Here is an 18649-nt window from a genome sequence, read left to right as displayed (position 1 = left end):
TCCCCACATAAGGCAGAGCTTTTTGGGTGTCATTGAGGTACTGCATGGTGCCAAGTGGCCAGCTTCTGTTCCAAGGCCAGCTGCAGGCATCGCTTATAGAGTGTGCCACCACTGTCCTGTGTCTTCCAGCCTAGACGCTCAGCCTTGGAGGTCACATGTAGAGGACCCCAGCACCTCAAGGTCTTTTTGAGATGCTGTGCAGGTACTAGCACAGCCTGGGTTGCTGTGATACAGCTGCCAGAGAAGCAAAGCTGTCAGCATCAGCATTAACACCACAGCACTAGCATCCACTGCCTTCCATGCCAGCCCTGCTCATGGCACAGCAGGGCAGGGGGTAGTGCTTGCAATGCCAGCTTCATGTGAAGCTTGCAGGTCAGCACCCAGCCCTGCCAGGGCATACCCTCCTGCCCATGTAGGGTAGGAAGTCCCACACAGGCCACATACCTTTGACACTCCACACTTACTTGTGCTGTGACCCCTCCTCACCCAGGCTGCAGGCAGTGGGTGGCTCCAGAACAAAGCAGTCCATGGCAATGTGGTCAGCCAAGACCGGCACCTCCACATCACTTAGGTTACTTGCCCTGCACAGGAACCATGCCAGCCTGCAGGCACAGGAGGGGGAGCGGTCCCACCTCATCTGACCCCAACCTATCTGCATACAGTGCCCTGTGATGGTGGGAAAAGCCCTGCCTTTTCCTTCTGGACATGTGAGTGCAGTTGCAGTGGAAGAGTGTCTGGGTGTCCATGTTATGCAGCTGGTACTTCACCTGGCAGGGCGTGATCTGGTACTCACACTTATCCAGGTGCTTGTAGCACCTGCAGATGCTGCCTGGGTTTGAGGACAGCAGGGCAGTGAGGGGCATCCCCAGCACACAACCTCAGCAGGCTGAGGCCTCAGGACACCTTGGCTGTGGTGCACACTCTGCCCCCAGCACAGAGTCACCCTGCTGCCCATGTGCCCCCACAGCAGACACCAGGGTGGTGCCATGCTGCTCTGTGGCCGGGTGGGATTGGATGGTACCATCTTGAGGGCAGGCCGTGCAGGCAGGGTGTGCTGAGCCCCCAGCCCCTTGCTGTGCTCCTCCTGGTGCTCGCCTTCCTCCAGCAAGGTCCTGTTCCAACATGGTCATTGCTGTTGCGGAGCTGCGCGCCAGCCCCCACTTAGCTGCTAGGTACCTGGTTGTGGGCTCAGCTTTGTCCATGGCGGGGGCCGAGATACCTGGGCCCCACGACTGCTGGCCTGTAGCAGGTCTCCGTGCCTGGCAGAGCTTGGAGTTTTGCCCCAGTCGCTGTCGCAGCAGCTTTAGCCCTGCTCTAGAAGACTTCCTTCCCTTGCCTGGGGGCTGCACAGCAGGGCTGTGCATCTCCTCCGTGGGCAGGCTGTAGTGGTACCGACTCTGCTGCACCATCCTGGCCCAGGGTACTGTACCATAATGCTCACACCTGGGGACACCACAAGCCATGAGGCCCTGCAGTGATCAAGCTGCACTCCCCTGCAGCCAGGCAGGGCATGCTCAGGGCTGCACAGCAGTAGACAGTACCAAGCCACAGGGCTGCAACAGCAAGCTGAGGCGGGGGGTGGGGGGAAGCACCCCCTGGGACACTCACCCTCCCCACCAGTGCCACTGGAAACACGCCTCGCTCTCCTCCAGCACGAAGCACGACACCTCCACCAGGTTGAAGAAGGTGACGCCGATAATGTTGGAAACGGTGTCGCTGAGGGCCAGCAGGCACTGCCGGAACCTGCGGGGCGGCCGGAGGCGGTGAGCAGCGCAGCAGCCCCCCATGACTGCCTCCCGCCCGGCCGCCGGCGCACCTGGCATCGCAGCGCGAGACGATGTGCAGATGATAGTTGCGGGCAGCGCCGCGATCTGTGCCGAGCACCGGTCGTGCTCCCGGCAGCACCGGTCGGGGCCGCGGAAGAGACCTGCGGGCAGCACGGCCCGCCCGCCGGGATACAGCGCGACCGCCCGCGACCGTACACAGCTCGCTGGCGCTCCCCGCCGAGTCTCCGGCTCCGCACCACAGGGTGCCGGTGCCGGTGCCGGTGCCGCCCAGGAAGGTCACGTAGCGCCCCGCGCCGCCCCGCCCCGCCTAAGTCCGCACCCGGCGCTGATTGGGCCGCGTCGGCCCCGCCCCGCGAGGCAACAGCCGGGACCTCCCAGCCGGGCACCCGCCTCCCGTGCGCCCCTTGCCCCGGCTGCTCCGCCTGAGCACCCCGCACCCCGGTATCTGTTTGCCCCCTGCCGCGGGCACACCGTCCCGCGCACCCTCTGTCCACGCACTGGTCTGTTTGGAATTAAATCTGGTGAAGGATGTAAAGGACAACAAGAAGGACTTCTTCAAGTACATTGTCAGGAAAAGGATGAGTAGGGAAAATGTGGGCCCACTGCTGAATGAGGTGGGTGCCCTGCTGATCAAGGATACAGAGAAGGTGGAGTTGCTGAATGCTTTCATTGCTTCAGTGTTCACTGCCAAGGCTGGCCTTCAGGTTTCCCAGAGCCTGGAGGCAAGAGCGAAAGTCTGCAGAAAGGCAGACTTTCTCTTGGCCAGGGAGGAACAGGTTAGAGATCACTTAAGTAAACCTGACACCCACAAATCCATTGGGCCCTGATGGGATGCACCCCTGAGCGCTGAGGGACCTGGCAGGTGTTATGGCCAAACCAGTCTCCATCATCTTTGAAAGGTCATGGAGAATAGGAGAGGTGCCTGAGCACAGGAGGAAAGCCAGTGTCACTCCAGTCTTAAAAAAGGGCAAGGGGGAAGACCCAGGTAACTACAAGCCAGGCAGCCACACTTCCATCCCTGGAAAAGTGATGGAACAGCTCATGCTGGAGGTCATCTCGCAGAATGTGGAGGAAAAGAAAGACATCAGGAACAGTCAACATGGATTCACCAAGGGGAAATCACACCTGACCAACCTGATAGCCTTTTGTGATGCAATGACTGGCTGGGTAGATGAGGGGAGAGCAGTGGATGTCGTCTACTTTGACCTGAGCAAGGCTTTTGACACTGTGTCCCATAACATCCTCACAGGTAAGCTCAGGAAGGGTGGGTTGCATGAGAGGACAGTGAGGTGGGTTGAGACCTGGCAGAATGGCAGAGCTCAGAGGGCTGCTATCAGCAGTGCAGAGCCTGCCTGGAGGCCTGTATCTCACGGTGTTCCCCAGGGTCAGTAGTGGGTCCAGTCCTGTTCAACTTATTCATCACCGACCTGGCTGAAGGCACAGAGTGCCCCCAGCAAGTCTGCAGATGATACAGAACTGGGAGGAGCGGCTGGTGCACCAGAGGCTGCGCTGCTGTTCAGCCAGACCTGTGCAGGCTGGAGAGTTTGGCTGAGAGAAACCTCACAAAGTTCAGCAAAGGCCAGTGTAGGGTCCTGCACCCAGGGAGGAATAGCCCCCTGAACCAGCACAGGCTGGGGCTGGCCTGCTGGGGGGAAGCTCTGAGGAGAAGGACCTGGGAATGCTGGTGGGTAGCCAGTTGCCCATGGGCCAGCAGTGTGCCCTCGGGGCCAAGGCGGCCAATGGGATCCTGGGGGGCATGTGGAGGAGTGTGGCCAGCAGGTTGAGGGAGGTGATCCTCCACCTCTACTCTGCCCTGGTGAGGCCACATCTGGAGTGCTGTGTCCAGTGCTGGGCTCCCCAGTTCAAGAGAGACAGAGAGCTACTGGAGAGGGCCCAGCGAAGGCTATGAAGATGATGGAGGGACTGGAGCATCTCCCTTGTGAGGAAAGCCTGAGAGAACTGGGGCTGTTCAGCCTGGAGAAGACTGAGAGGGGATCTTGTCAATATATAAAAGTATCCTAAGGGCGAGTGTTGAGAATGGGGCCTGGCTCTTTTCAGTGGTGACCTGTGACAGGACAAGGGACAATGGGCACAAATTGAAAAACAAGAAGTTCCTTCCAAGTATGAAGAATTTATTTCCTTTGAGAGTGACAGCGCACTGGGACAGGCTGCCCAGAGAGGCTGTGGAGTCTCCTTCCCTGGAGACATTCAAAATCAGCCTGGACACGACTCCGTGCAACCTGCTCCAGGTGAACCTACTTTAGCAGGGGGTTGGACTAGAGCAGGGGTCCTCAAACTTTTTAAACAGGGGGCTGGCGCACGGATGAAGTGGCAGGAGGTCATCTGTGGCTGCTTGGTTTCCCCCCACAACCCCCGGCGGTGGGGGGGGGGGGGCGGAGGGGTTCTGTAAATACTGGGGGGCTGGATTGAGGACCCTGGGGGCCATATCCAGCCCGCGGGCCGTATTTTGAGGACCCTTGGACTAGAGGATCTCTAGAGGTCCCTTCCAACCCTGACCATTCCATGATTCTGTGATTCCTCTGGTGCAGCTCATGCTTCCAGAACCACCCTGGGCTTTATTTACTTTCTCAGGATGATGCTCTGCCCTGCTGGGGTTCTGCATGTCAGAGGGTCAGGGGGGACAGTTTGTGGAGCCCCACACCCCCAGGAGTGCTGCAGGGCAGCCAGGAGCTGGCAGACAGGGTTCAGCAGTGGAGCCTTATTTTACCTCATCAGGATTTCCCTAACAGCGTGGACAGAGGCCAACACCAGAGACAGTGCAAAGTCCACTCTGCAGCTGTGATATGGCTGGTATGTGCCACCCATGACATCACCTGAGGTGTCACAAAGATCTCCCAGCTGCTGTGTCACCTTGTGGGGCCACCTCTAGGCTTGTGTGGCCCCTTCCCATGGAAGGACATTTCCACCCTGGAGGCTTTGTTCACCAAGTGGGATGGGGGCTGGCATGCCAGCACTGGGAAAGGGCTTTGCTAGGGGATACCCCAGCCCCAGGAGAGAACCAGCCTTGAGCCACTCCACTGGGAACCACACTGGCGTCCTGCTGCAGGCTCTGCCACACTGCACTGTGCTATCCATTGCACTCCCAGTGTGTCCTAGAGCTGCCCCATGCCCGGGCTGTGCCCTTGCACCCCCAGCACACTTGGGGCTGCCCCATGCTATAGGGCTGTGCTTGCAGCCCCATGGGGGCCCCGCGGGGAGAGCCCCACACTAGCAGCACAGTGCAGCCTTGGCTGCCAAGTGTGTGAGTGCATCACAGACTCAGAATCCAGTTTAGGTTTGTCTGGAAGTTAACAAGGGACAAGGAGGGACACCCAGTGCTTTGGCCTTCACCCTCCAAGCAGCTGGTGGTGGGGGCATGGCTGGCCCCATGCCACACAGCACCTCACTGTCTAACCAGGTGACTTCTGCCCTGCTGCTGGCTGCTGAGGTGAGGCTGGGGTCCAGCCAGCCAGGGTGTGGGGCTGAGCCCTGCACTGCCTGCCCTGATGGCAGCACCATGCAGCCCCACGCATGGCTCTGCTGATGTGGCTCAAGGTTGCAGGCAAGGCCAGCGTAGGGCTGCGATGCCAAGGGCTTGCTCTGCCTGTGCTGCTGCAGTGCTTGGGGCACCACTGAGCCTGCAGTGGGGGAGCACTGGGCTCTGGAAGAAATGCCCACTCTGCCCACAAGTCCCTCCATCCCCTGACAAGATACGGTGGGTTGGTACTCCCCAGCTGGCAGCTGACATGGCCTCTGCCTGGGTGCCACCACATCTGTCACCTGCCTCTACATAGGAGAGCCTGGGTCAAGCCATGCTTCCATGTCACATCTTTGTCCTACCTGGGTCCCCTTTTTTGGAACAGAGACCCCATGCCAAGTCCACCCTGTCACACTCCTGTGGGCACCCTCAGCACACAGCAGCCAGGATTGCCCCCAGCACCTCTTCCCCAGCCTGCTGGATCAGAAAGACTGGGCTGGCAGGAGCAGAGCTCAGTCTTTCCATCAGCCAGCAGCACTGGCTTATGGAGTCAGGCTGTTTGGCATCTGTCTGCTCCCTGGCTGCCACCTGGGACAAGAGGCCAAGGTGGTGGGCTTGCCTTTCAGGTGCCCTGCAGCCCTGGTTCTATGGGAGAGCAGTGATTCAGGCTAGAGTTGCACTGGTGTCCATGGGTGCTCAGCCCACCCTGGGTGAGGAAAGGTAGGGCACACTCTGCCTGCACAGCCAGGCCCACATGCCCAGCTCCACACCCTGGGGAGGCTGCGCTGAGGTTGGGATGTGGCATGTACCTGGAGCTCCTTAAGGAAAGGGCCATCCCTCTAGAATATATTTTCTAATATAAGTTTATGGGGGAAGGGGTTAAAGAGAGGGAAATATCTTCCCTCTTGCAATTGCTCTCAGTGCAGAAGCTGGGCTGGCTCTATCAGCTATTTTCAGTGAAGGTCTTGGCTGCGGAGATGATGGGGAGTCAGATCAGGCTCCACGTTCATCTGCAGGTCCTGCAGCTCACAGGAGTCCTCTCCTGCCCCAGGTCTCCAGCTGAGAGTGCAACCTCCTTGAGGTCTTTCTCAAGGGTTAAGGAACACCCTGAAGGTCCTGGGCAGCCTGGTCTAAGCGACCTTGCTTGAGCTGGGGACTAGACAATCTCCACCCTCAGCAAGGAGGTGTGCTGGGCTTCTGGAGTGGCTTCCAGCAATAACCAACTATGCTCTCTGTTAAACAGCCATGGCTAGAACAAAATACAGAAAGACCCAAGGCATAAGAAAAACAAAGATGGAAACTACCCCAAAACATCCCCAACACACACAAGTTCTTTGTAAGAGGTCAGATACTGATGCTAGGAGGAAATTCCCACCATTTTCTGTTTTCCCTGAACCCCTAGGCAATTCTCAGTGCCATTGTGTATCTGGGAGGCAGCTGGTTTTACTGCCCTGGTGAATGCCTGCCTTTAAATTATGGGAACTACCTAGAAGGAAGCAGGTCTGCAAGCAGGATCTAGTACCTGGCTGATACATATCACTGCACTTCCAGGTGAAGGTCGGGTAAGTGATGAGTCAGCAGGACCTGGGTTGACCGACAACATAAGGAACAGCAGCTCAGAAGCAGGGACCCACTTGTCAGCATGTGTTGAGGCTTGGCTGAAATCATGTGGGCTGGCAAGCTGGATAGTAGAAAAGGTCACAGTTGGGGCATTTCTGGAAAGTTTCCCTTTTTTTGCTGTCCAAAGTAAACCATGTGATGGTATTTTCATCTTTTTGGAAATGACATGAAGGACCAAAGCAGCCTGACAAGAAAAAAAATTCCTGCATGCTTCAGGTTTGCTTAACATTGTGCATGTTGGCTCTGACTGCGAGCCTCCACAACTGATGAGGAGGTTTGGGTACCTACAGCTTTGTGTTGTATTGTGCTAGGTGAATCATTAATTTGCAGACTAAGGCTAACAAGTCACAGCATGTGTGTCTGCATTACTCCCAGCGTGGACAGAACTGGGGCCAACCCCAACTGCCCTGGTGCAGCCAGATCCACCTGGAGCAGAGCAGCCCTGTCTGGTCCTTCTGCTGGCAAGGCTGCAGCCTGTCTGCCCTGGACCACAGCCATCCATGTCACATCAACATCATCATATGGCTCAGCAAAGGGGTAGCAAGTGCAGAGCAAGCCTAAAGACTTGAGATTTCCTCCTTGAACCCTGCATAGCTCCTGATAAAAGTAGTTTCCCTAGTTTTGGTAAAGGAAGGAGCCAAATGCAATTGGCCTTGGGCCCCAGGGGATTTCTCCTTCCCACTAGAGCTGAGTCAGGTGCAACCAGACCCTGGGCTTCTCCTGGCTTAGTCCAACAAAATGATTGTTGTGGTTCCCATTTGTAGGTCCAGCCTAGAAACAAGGCAGATAGACACAGGCACACAATCTCTACAGCACTTTCTACAGAGGGTGAGTGTCAGGAACAGCCACAACATGGAGCCCCCAGAGAAGAAGCTGCAGATGTTTACCAGCAGCAGGATGAGGCCAGCTGTGTCCAAGGGTGTTAAAGAGTGACAGTAGTGACAGAGCAGGGCAGTAACATAGAGCAGCTATTTAAGGAGCGAGCCCTAGGGCCTGGAGACAAGGCCAACACAAGGGATTGCATGAAGGGGACTGGGACTCCAGAGCTTCATTGTCCCTGGCCAAAGATGGTGTCCTGTGCTTGTGCTGCTGTCAGGGATGGTGACTCTGCAGTAGCACCAAAATGTTGTGAGCAGCAGAGGGAGCCCGTGGACGGGGAGTGACGTGGCCTAGAAAACTGGAGTTACAGGGCAGCAAATGCAGCTGATCTTTCAGAAATGTGCTGTTGGAGTAATCCCAGAAGAAAGGGCAAGTGCTGCTCAGAAAGTGGCTTGTTTGTATTTTGGATACTCACAGCACCAGCAATGTTGCTTTAATTCATCCTGGTGTTCATGTCAGTCAACTTGAAGGGCCAGGGCAGTTTCACAAGCTCTTAAACCTTGGGACTGCCTTTACCACTGTGGCCAGACCACACACAGTCACCCTGTAATCTCCCACCCTCTGGGGCCGATGGTCATGTCTTCTGTGCTCTGTGCCAAAGGTTCTCCAGGCAGGCAGGATCAAGGTCAGACTTCCATAGGTCTCTCTTGGATTCACACCATTGTCAAAGCAGAGCTAGCTATTTTTACTGGGAAGCACAAAAGAAAACCCGGGAGGAGCCCCATGAGCATTGCAGCACACCTCCATCCTGCACAGATGTAAGTCAGGGTTATGTACTGGTGTGGTCTTCCTAATTTCTATTGCACAAACCTTATTATTCAAATGTGGAGCAGTTGTGACAAGGCATAGTTCTTATTTCACTCATGTTTCCATCAGTGACAGTGCTCTATCTGAGAGGCCAGGTCCTTAGCTGCGGGTGGTCACTGGGGCACACAGCAGCTCTGGCAGAGGAGCCCAGTGCGGTACTCGTACTGCGTGCACAGCCGGGCGGCAAGGGGCAGCTCCTGCCTGATGCAGCATCATGCCCACAGCTTTCCCAGGCAGGCCAGGTTCTGCACAGGGCAGAGGACCCCCAGGTGACCTAATGCACAGATGTCCTTGAGGTTCCCCCGCCAGCCTGGCGCAGGGAAGAGAGGCGGAGGGATGGAGGGCACAGCTGGTCTCCTGGTCCTGCAACTGCAGGGAACCGCTGGCCAGAAGCAGCCGTGAGGAGCCCTGGCAAGAAGCTGTGCTCAGTGCTGCAGAGGAAGGTGAACGCCCCGCGTGGACCTGTGCCCATCTGCCTGGGGGGAACACTCCTTCCAGCCCCCAGAACCGGCGGGAGCGCGCTCGGGGTCGGCAGCCGGGGACCGTTAGCAGCCTGCCCGGTGCCGGTGCAAGGGTGGGCCGAGGCACCAGTCCCGTGCCGGGCAGCCACTCCCGGGCAGGGCAGACCGATACCGCTGTCCTTCCTGCGCCCAGGGGGATGGCTTTGTCCCGCCACCGCTGCCCTGCCCCGCCGCCCGGTCACACCGCAGCCCGGTCACACCGCAGAGGCCTGGCACTGCGCCGAGCCCGGCCCGGCCGAGCCGTAGACAACAGATCCCAGCCGAGCCGAGCAGAAGCGACTCCAACCGAAACCATTTCAGCCAAGCCGAACAGAAACGGTCTGAGCCGAGGGGAGCCGAGCGAGCCAAAGCGAACTGAGGCGATCTCATCCGAGCCGATCCAAGCCGATCGGATACGAACCGAAGCGAAACGAGCAGAACCGAACAGAATCGGTAGGACCCGATCCGAAAAGGGACGATCCGATCCCGGCCGAGGCGAGCCGGGCCGAGACCTACTGAACGGAGCCGAGCTATGCCGAACAGAGCCGATCTCAGCCGAGTCGAACGGAGCCGAGCCAAGTCGATCCCAGCCGCGTCGAACGGAGCTGAGCAGAGCCGATCTCAGTCGAACAGTATCGAGCCACACCGAATAGAATCGATCTCGACCGATCCGAACCGAAAGGAGCCGATCCGATCCCAGCCGAAACGAGTGGATTGCCGCCGAGCCGAAGAGAGTCGCTCACAAACGATCTCAGCCGAGCGGAGCCGAACGAGCCGAGCCTAGCCGAACGGTTCCGAGCCGAATCGATCCGACCCGACCACAGAGGAGCCGAGCCCAGTCGAGCCGAGCCGAACAGAGCAGAGCCGATCTCAGCCGAGCCGAACCGAGCAGAGCCCTACCGAGCCGAACAGAGCCGATCTCAGCCGAGCGGACCGACTGGGCAGAACCGAACATAGTCCTCCGGAGGTCGCCCTCTATAGGCCGGCAGGTCTCCGACGGTCGCACTCTTAGTGACAACGCCAGCGGCAGGTAGCCGGTGCTGCAGCTCGGGCGCCGCCCGGCTCCCCGCTGCCGCCCCGCAGCACCGGCACTGCGGTACCGTCGCTGCCGCCCAGTGAGGAGCCGCCGCAGCCGCCCCCCGAGCACGGTGCCGACTGGCGCTCGGCGCGCAGAACTGCTGGGCCCGCGGCGTGCGCGGTGCAGGAGCAGCATGGCGGCGCGCCGGGTGCGGGCGGCCCCGGAGGGTCCGGGGGTTGAGGGGAGGGAGGCGGGGAAGCAGGAGGCCGCCTCCCGGGCGCCGGCGCCTCGCCAGCTCGCCAGACCCTTCGAGTCTGCCGCGGCCCCGCTCGCCCCGTGCCGCTGCCCCCGCTGCAGCATCGCCCCCGCTGCAGCATCGCCCCCGCTGCAGCATCGCCCCTGCTGCAGCATCGCCCCTGCTGCAGCATCGCCCCCGCAGCCGCATCGCCCCCGCAGCCGGGCCCCAGCCCCAGGTGCCCCCGGCGCTGCCGTGGCGGCGGCAGCCGGACCCCCGCTGCCAGCCGGACCCCCGCTGCCGCTCGGAAGGGCCTGCGGCAGGAGCGGCTCCGGGCAGGGCCGAGCGGCGCCGGTCACGGTCACTTGTGCTTCTGTCCCTCTGCCGGGGTCGCGCCGCCTCGGGCTGGCGGGGGTTGTCCCTGCCCGGCCTCGCCCCACGCGGCGCGGGTGCGGGAGGGGACCGGGGGGCACGGCCCGGTGTGGGCAGGAGCTGGGCCGGCCGGGGAGAGGCGAAGGAGAAGGAACCCGAGGGCGGGCGGCCAGCAGCTGCCTCCTGCTGCGGACACAGAGGGCCTAGCCCTGCGGTGGGGGGGGACCAGCCCCGCAGCCCGCAGCAGCCGGGTGCCAGCGTGCACAGCGGGGTCCGTGTGTCACCCGCGGGGTCCGTGTGTCACCCGCGGGGTGGGGCGGCCCCCGGTGCGCGAGGGAGCGACGCGCCGTGTCCGGGAGGCCGCGTCTTGCGAGGAAGAGCTGTGAGACACCCGGGGGTTACCGGGGTGGGGGAGCCGAGCGGCCGGCGTTCTGCGGGAGGGAGGGAGGAGAGAGGGGGAAAGACGCGTCTGAACATTTTCACAGCGGTACCAAAAGCGAGAGCTGTGGTGAGTCCTGGTCCGTGGGACCCTGTCTCCCCTCTTGTGTGTCCCAGGCCCCCCCTGCCCCTCCTCTGCCCCGCCTTCCCTTCCCTGTGCTGCTGTGATTTTGGGGGGGGGGGGCGGGGGATCCGGACTGGACCGAAGCTGCTCTTACCGCTCCCCCCCCTGTAACAAAAAGCTCACGAGTCGGCACAAGGATGGGGAGGTCACTCCGCTATTACCTCCGTGGGCAAAACAGACTTAACCTGGGGAAATCAGTGCGATTGATTAGCAGTCAAGTCAGAGCAGGAGAATGAGCAGGAAAAGCAAATCTTCAAAACACCTTCCCTCCAGCCCCCACTTCTACTGGGCTTAACTTTACTCCCGATTTCCCTGTCTCTTCCCCGCAGGGGATGGGGAACGACAGCTGCTGTCAGTTGATCACACGTCATTTCTTCTTCTTTCTCCTCCTCTTCCTCCTCCTCCCCAAACCTTGCCATGCAAACCCATCATGTTTTGATTCCCTAGCTCTCCATCCTATTCTTCTGTCCTGCTCCCTCTTCCCTTCTGCCTTTATCTCTCATTCTGCTGTTCCCTTCTCTTTTACTCTCTCTGCTTTTGTCCTACTCCCTCTACTTCTCTTTTCTTCATCTTCCGTCTCTGTCTTGCAGCCCAGGGCTGGTTTTCCCTTTACATCTCTGTTCTCATCTGTATCTGTCTCTTTTTAGGCTTTCTTCTTTTTTTCTACCCGCTGCCTCCCCCCAGTGTCTCTGGTCTGTTCCCTGGCATTCTTTTCCTCCCTGCACCTGTACATGCTGCTCGGGGTCCTGGGAGATGTCTGAAGGCGGGGGACATGTCAGGAAAGTCTGTGTCCAAAGAGGTACTTACTACTGTGAATTCCTGACTTCCCGCAGGCACGGGAATCTCCCAAGCCAACACCACAACTGACCTTTTCTTGGTGGTTTTTAAAGGTGATGCCATGAAAGGATGGGATAAGAAAACCTGATGCCCTGAGCACATCATTTCCAGAGAAACATGTTGCCTATACACCTTCATTTGGGAGGTGGACGGGTGAGTACATTAAGTGATGACTTGTTTCAGCACAGCTGTGCTTTTATTAAGAGGTTGTAGAGACATCTCCACTCCCACCGGAGAGCAATCCAGTCACTGATGAGGGATGTCTCAGGGCTGGCCCTGCTGTGCAGTCAGGCTGTGGCCAGCCAGGGTCAGCCTGCCACATCGCGTGTCCCCCGTCCTGCTATTTAACACCAAACTCATCTTGGCTTTTTCAGTCCTGCTGATAACTCCATACTGTTTGCACTCTCTAGATGAAGAAATCCCAAAAAGTGGAGAGCAGAAGCATGCCCCTGGGATTCACGCTAACTTTGAAAATCTCGTGTGAACAAGTAAAGGTGCTGCAGCAAATATGCAAGCTTTGTTTGATTTCATAGGCAGAGGTGAATTACAGTTTTTAAAAGCCCTGACTAGCACATACTGTTGCACGCAGCAACTGTCACTGCCTTCCTCATGCTGCTGTGACAGCTCAAGGCATGTCAGCAGTTTTGCAGTAAGCACTGATGTAATGTTACAGCCAAGAAATTACATATATGAAAGATAAGAATATCAGTTCCACAGCAACTGTGTGTTTGCATGATGGAGCCCTGCTTTCGTGGAGATGGCTGAATGCCTGCCTGCTGATGGGAAGTAGCGAATGGATTCCTTGTTTTGTTTTGCTTGTGTGTGCGGCTTCTGCTTTACCTATTAAACTGTCTTTATCTCAGCCCACCAGTTTTCTCACTTTTACTCTTCCAGCTCTCTCTCCCATCCCACTGGGAGGGTAGTGAGCAAACAATTGTGTGGGGCTTAGTTGCTGGCTGGGGTTAAACCACGATGCGCTGGCTGGCACTAGTTCATGAAATGTCTTTGATGCTAAATCACCCCAGCACCTTGGGCTGGATGAGAAACAACCATGCCCTTCCTTAAGAAGCTGGCATTTGTAACAGAGGCATGAAATGATTATTTGTGTGGTGCCTAGAGTCTGAATGAGGTGGCAGGTATCCCATCCCTGCTTCCTTCACCTTTCTAGGCTTTTAACATGGTAACAAGCAACGATGAGTTAGCAGTGTGGACTTCAAATGACTGTCGGTTCATCTCAGAGTTACACACAGAAACAACACATTATTTTAAGCAGTCCTATTTCTGTTACAATCAAAGGCATTCCTGTTAACTCTCTCTATACAACACTTGTAAATCAGTTCATTGTAAATGAGCTTCTGGCACTGATCTTTGCGTTCACTTTGGTCTGGGTCAGTAGCTTAGCAAACCACCTTTTATCTAAAGCTACCTGTAGTCTTTAGCAGTCATAAATATATCTGTTCCTTCTTAAAGTCTCTGCAGACCACCCACACATGGCCTGGAAAAGACCAGGTGGTGAGTTGAATGTAGATTAAATTGTATTTTAAGTGTTACTTCTCTGATTGCAATTTCTGATCCTTCTGATGAAGTGGTCTGTCTGTTTTGTTTGTGTTATCAATGGGAATGCTTTCAAAATTGCTCTGGTGCCAAGGAGAGCAGAAGGAAAACATTGCTTTATGGTAAGCATTTTGAAAGAATGTTTACACCCAGAGCATCAAATTGATTTCCCCAAAGAACAGGCTGAGCTGATCAAAACCAAAAATGATCATTGATTTTGCACATATTTGAATACAAATAATTTGATTTCAAAAAGTCTGTTACGTGCAGCAGCTCATGGTTATTTCCATATTTCCTCAAGCACATCATAATTATTTTCTTAGGCTCCATTTTCTTGGTTTCGTTAACCTTTTCGCTGGGATGCAGGCAGGTGCAGAAGCAGTTCAGTGACTGGGCAGAATCAGGGCACAGCTTGAGACCTGATGTTCCCAATTTTAGTTCATTGAGGTGCCAGCCAGTGGAGGCAGAGCAGCAGCACATCATTCTTGTGTTCTCAGTTTTGTTACGTTTTTCTGCAAAGCTTTTGATTCTCAGTTGAACTCCTTTGGAAATCCTAATGGGAAAGTAGTTGAAAGCTTCAAAAAGTCTCTAGAAATTCTGCCAGATCTTCATGTATTCTCAGAAACTGTTTAACATTTGTGAGAATTGACTTTCACTAGCACCTACGTACTTAGGTCATCAAATACATATTTTTCAGATGTGCCTCATCACAGTGAATTTCATTACAGTTACATAATACCCTACAAGGCCAGGGAATTATGATCCTTCTGCTAAACACAGGGAATTGAGAAGCTTAGACTTCATAACAATTCCTCAGGCCTTTCAGGATATATGTGGCTGAAATAGGAGTCAGCGTCTAGGTCACCTCTTCTTCCTTTGCTTACACACTTGATAATTGCTGCCCTGTTCCTTAAACTTGTTCTGAACCTCTATCTGTAAGAGAGATGGTATCATAAACAGCAAAGTAGACTGGAAAATCCCAGCATATGGCATTGATTACAAAACTGTGAATTCTTCCTCCCTAAAATAAAAATCTATACCATTTAATGTAATGCATTAGGCATTACAGGCAAAAAAGCCCTTCGGTATAATCCCAGTCCTCTGAAAGGCCTAAAAATTAGTATGAAAAACCTTCCAAATCTAGTAGAGCTGAATATAGTGAATGCAAAAGATGAGGTGCCAATTGCTTTTGCTCTGTAGAGTTGGTATTTAACTAGCAGGTCAAACAGGACAGTGTTTAATACTCTTAAGGCGAACCTTTGTAGAAATGGTAAGTAATGAAAAAAGCATTCCATTTTGTTATAGGTAGCTTTACCAACCTTTTCCATTAAGCCTTACACTAATTAAAAGGAGATTTTGTATCTTTTGGAGTCAAATGGAAACCACTTGAAAGACAGCTTTTGGGATTTTGCAGGGACTGTTTAACTTCTGGCTGAAAGAGATGGCAGCCTGTCAGAGCAGCTGTGTTGGGTGGTATCAGACCCGTACCCGTCTGTGTCGGAAAGAGTGACACATGCCTCTCTTGTGAAGCTTCTCTGGTCATGCTGCAATAGTGAAACAAGTTGTCAAATGGTAGATGATCATTCAGGACTCAGTTCAGATCCTTGTTACTGGCCTGGGAGCACTGTGGGGTGTGCTTGACCCCCAAGATAAAAAGAGAGTACTGGGTGACCCTGCGAGCTGTTCTAGAAATTACAGTGATGGGTGGCAGAGGTGCTACAGTCAGGCTGACTAGCAGCAGGCAGAAAATGCACAGATTTTAAGGGATCCCTGAAACATAACAGGGCTGGGGTTTGAAAAATGCATGTGCAGATAGAATTTGTCACAAAGTGAGAGTTTTCAAAGTGATGCTGGCACTTTGCAATTTACATATTATGTCTCACCCTTTATCCAAACAATGATTTCAAGGGAGTTTTTAAGTACTGTCAGTATCTTCTCTCCATAGGCAAATGTGTATCTAATTACAAGAAGTTAAAGTAGAAAAACTGACATTTTCAAAGCAAGGATCTAATTGTGGTGTGAATGGCTCAAGTATGACACCTAAAGTCATATCCAGCTTGATCACTGAAAATGCTGAACACACAATTCCCAGGCAGCTCACCTATATAGAATTTTAATGGAATAAAGTCACTTAACTAGGTCTATAAATATGGATTTAGGTCAATAATGGCACATAAATTTGAAAATGTTGTGCTTGGGCTTGTCCCATAGTCTTGCGACAAATGTGTGATGCTGCTACAGCCAGGACACAGTCTTGTCAAAAATTCATCTGCTCCCAAGCAAATGGAGTCCGTAGGTTACTGGTATTTTTTGTCATAAAGCCTCTTGCAGGAGAAGCTTCTCTCTGGCCAGAGAACAAAAATAAAGTTATCATACTTATCACTGTATCAGTGTCATTATCTCAGCACAATCATAAAGTATTACAGAGAGAGCTATTCCAGATTTTCATTGGTCAGGAACAGAGATGAAGTTCTTGCCCCCAGTAACAGATGAAGCTCTGTGCATGTCCTAACTTAAACCATGTCAGTAGCTCCAGTGAAGCAGCTAAAGATCAGGAGACTTACTGACATGACCTGCCAAGTTGGTATCGGGGAGTCATGTGAGTTAGGTGAGGTGGTATGAGAGCAGTAGTGCTAAGACAATGCAGTTACTTGGCAGACAGCAGTGTTCAGGATGCTGAACACGACATTTTTGTAGATGATTATGTAGAACAAATAAACTTCATGTGAAGTCTGTTCACACAGTTACAGAAAAGCAGACTTTTAGGTCTGAGCATGAGAGTTTAATGTGAACAGAATCTCTAAACAGAGTTGACAGTGTTGACAAAGGTAATATTAGATTTGAATTAGAAGCTTTGTAAGGTTAATTAAAAATCAAAGACACAGTTACAATAGAAGTCATTATCCAAGAGTATTAAATCAGTTGCAAGTCCAAGCCCATAAAAGAATTAATCAGGAATAATTTAATGTTGGATATCGAGGGCTTGTATTTTCCACTAATGCCCAAATCCATTCCATTAACCAGTACAATTCTTCAACTCCATAAAATGAGTTTCTGAAAGTAAGACAATAGAAGAACAATTCTGTGGGAAGAAGTTTTAATTCTGCTTTTAAAGTACAGTTACAGTAACTAGAATATGGTTTCTATCTAGAGAATCACACTGGCTAAGGCCAAAGGTTTTTCTGATCCATTTCCCCGTGTCCAACAGTGGCTGATGGCAGATGCTGTGGAGTGATCTAAGAGCAAAGTGAGCTGCTTTCAAGGGTGTGTATCACAGCATCTAGTTCTTTCTTCCATTAATTTATTTAATTGCTTTTTAAATAGTCATGGAGATCAGTCCATGAAAACTTTCCTCTTTTCCATGGCAATTAACTTCCTCAATCAGCTACATTATGTGGAAAAACATCGTCTTCTGTTTGTTTTGATGCCTGCCATGTGATGACTTTCCCCTTTTGTGGTGCGAGACTATGAATCTCCAGTCTTGGCTCCCTTTCACCAGACTACTGATCATCCATCGCATGGATCTCTCTTATAGCCTCTCTCAGTCATCTTTTCTTGCATCACCTTTATGGCCCTTTTGGGGCCCTTCTCAGCTGTCCTACACGTGAACAACAAATAGTTGAAGGAGGCTAGAGAGAGGGAAAGCAAAAAGATTCATTTGGCTTTTAAGAAGAAGGAGTTGAAGTGCTGGGGACATTGGGGGAAATTCCTAATGTAGAAAGCAGAAAGGCATGAAAGCAGCATTGAATGATGGGGAGATTGTGGTTACCATCTAACCACTCGTAAGTTACCAACTCTGCTCAAACCAGATCTCACTGAAGTCAGTGCAAGCCATCACACTAACTGTGATTCTTGAAAACAGGCTTTTGTTGAGCAAAACTATCGTTTTATCAAGGTACGTCAGGAGATTTGTGCAGCTTTTGACTGCAGGGCCCCTAGCTTGTAGTAAATTTTGAGCAAACAGGAAAGCCAAACAAATAAAAGCAAAAGTAAGATTATTTCAGTCCCCTATGTCTGGTGGCACCTTGAAGAAGAACCAAGCTTTTATTCTGTCATCTAAAGGTTTTCTTCTTTTTTAACCCAAAAAATAAGCTTGTCACAAACCAGTACCTAACCTACTGCAGCCGTTTATCGACTTGGGTCCCACAGGAGTGATTGTCTAGAGGCAGTCTGTATAGCTGGTAACAAGCTGATAAATGGCCACACCAGGCTCAGTGTTGGCATCTGGAGGCAGTTATTAATCAGATCAAGCGCTTTATAAACTATTGATAAAAGGTTCAGTACCTTTCCCTTCCTTCCTAACTGTAAACTTACGTCTGAACAAGTTATCTGGAAAAAACTCATCCCTCAAGCATATTTTTCTTAATTTTCAAAATTTAGAAAAAAAGGCTAGGACCTTGAGATAATTTTTTTTTCCTCATTTTGTTAAGGTTATGGACTATCATATGTCAGTAAGATACATGGTCTGTTAGTCGTCAGGTTTACACTCATTAAAATCGGTGAGAATTTTGCTGTTGAAGTCATCAGATGCAGTATGAGTCCCAGGCCTTTCTAGATGTTTGACCTTGGAAACAGTCTCCTTTAGTAATCTAACACTACAAATAACAGAATTTATTATCAGCATGACTGTTATAGAGTGACTAGTTCTTAATATAGTGCTTTTTTCATATGATTATTTTCTTGTATTTAAAATGAGAAGAAGCTGAAAGAAGGAAAGGAGGCTGTTACTCTTAAACCAACATCAGAAGAATTATTGGCTTCAGATCTCTGTATACATCAGATTAGGAAAATACTCCAAATGTCCTGGGTACAAAACACGTAATTTGATGTCAAGTCCAGATTTATTTTCTTGAGGACATTGGACTGACAGTAATGCAAGTTCTCTACCAATCGTTCCAGAAGGATTAGACATTAAACAATAGTTGCAGAATGTAAAATATAATCTTAAAGGCATTGAATCTGCAGCATGCATGTTCCCCAGGATATTATTACAAGACTCT

At 52.7% G+C, this 18649-nt stretch overlaps 1 protein-coding gene across 1 annotated transcript; it reads left to right on the top strand.

The window, feature by feature from the left end:
• Positions 1 to 1785: 1785 nt before the first annotated feature.
• On the top strand, positions 1786 to 12056 carry LOC119154182 (translation initiation factor IF-2-like). The gene is made up of 4 exons (XM_037401465.1): positions 1786 to 2067; positions 2315 to 2509; positions 10245 to 11204; positions 11906 to 12056. The coding sequence occupies exons 1-4, from the start codon at positions 1786 to 1788 to the stop codon at positions 12017 to 12019; spliced, it is 1551 nt and encodes a 516-aa protein (XP_037257362.1). The 3' UTR covers positions 12020 to 12056.
• Positions 12057 to 18649: the final 6593 nt, after the last annotated feature.

Source organism: Falco rusticolus, chromosome 1, assembly GCF_015220075.1.
Source record: "Falco rusticolus isolate bFalRus1 chromosome 1, bFalRus1.pri, whole genome shotgun sequence".
Classification (NCBI taxonomy): domain Eukaryota; kingdom Metazoa; phylum Chordata; class Aves; order Falconiformes; family Falconidae; genus Falco; species Falco rusticolus.
Note: the sequence above shows the minus strand (reverse complement) of the source record. Positions and strands in the feature narration are given on the sequence as shown.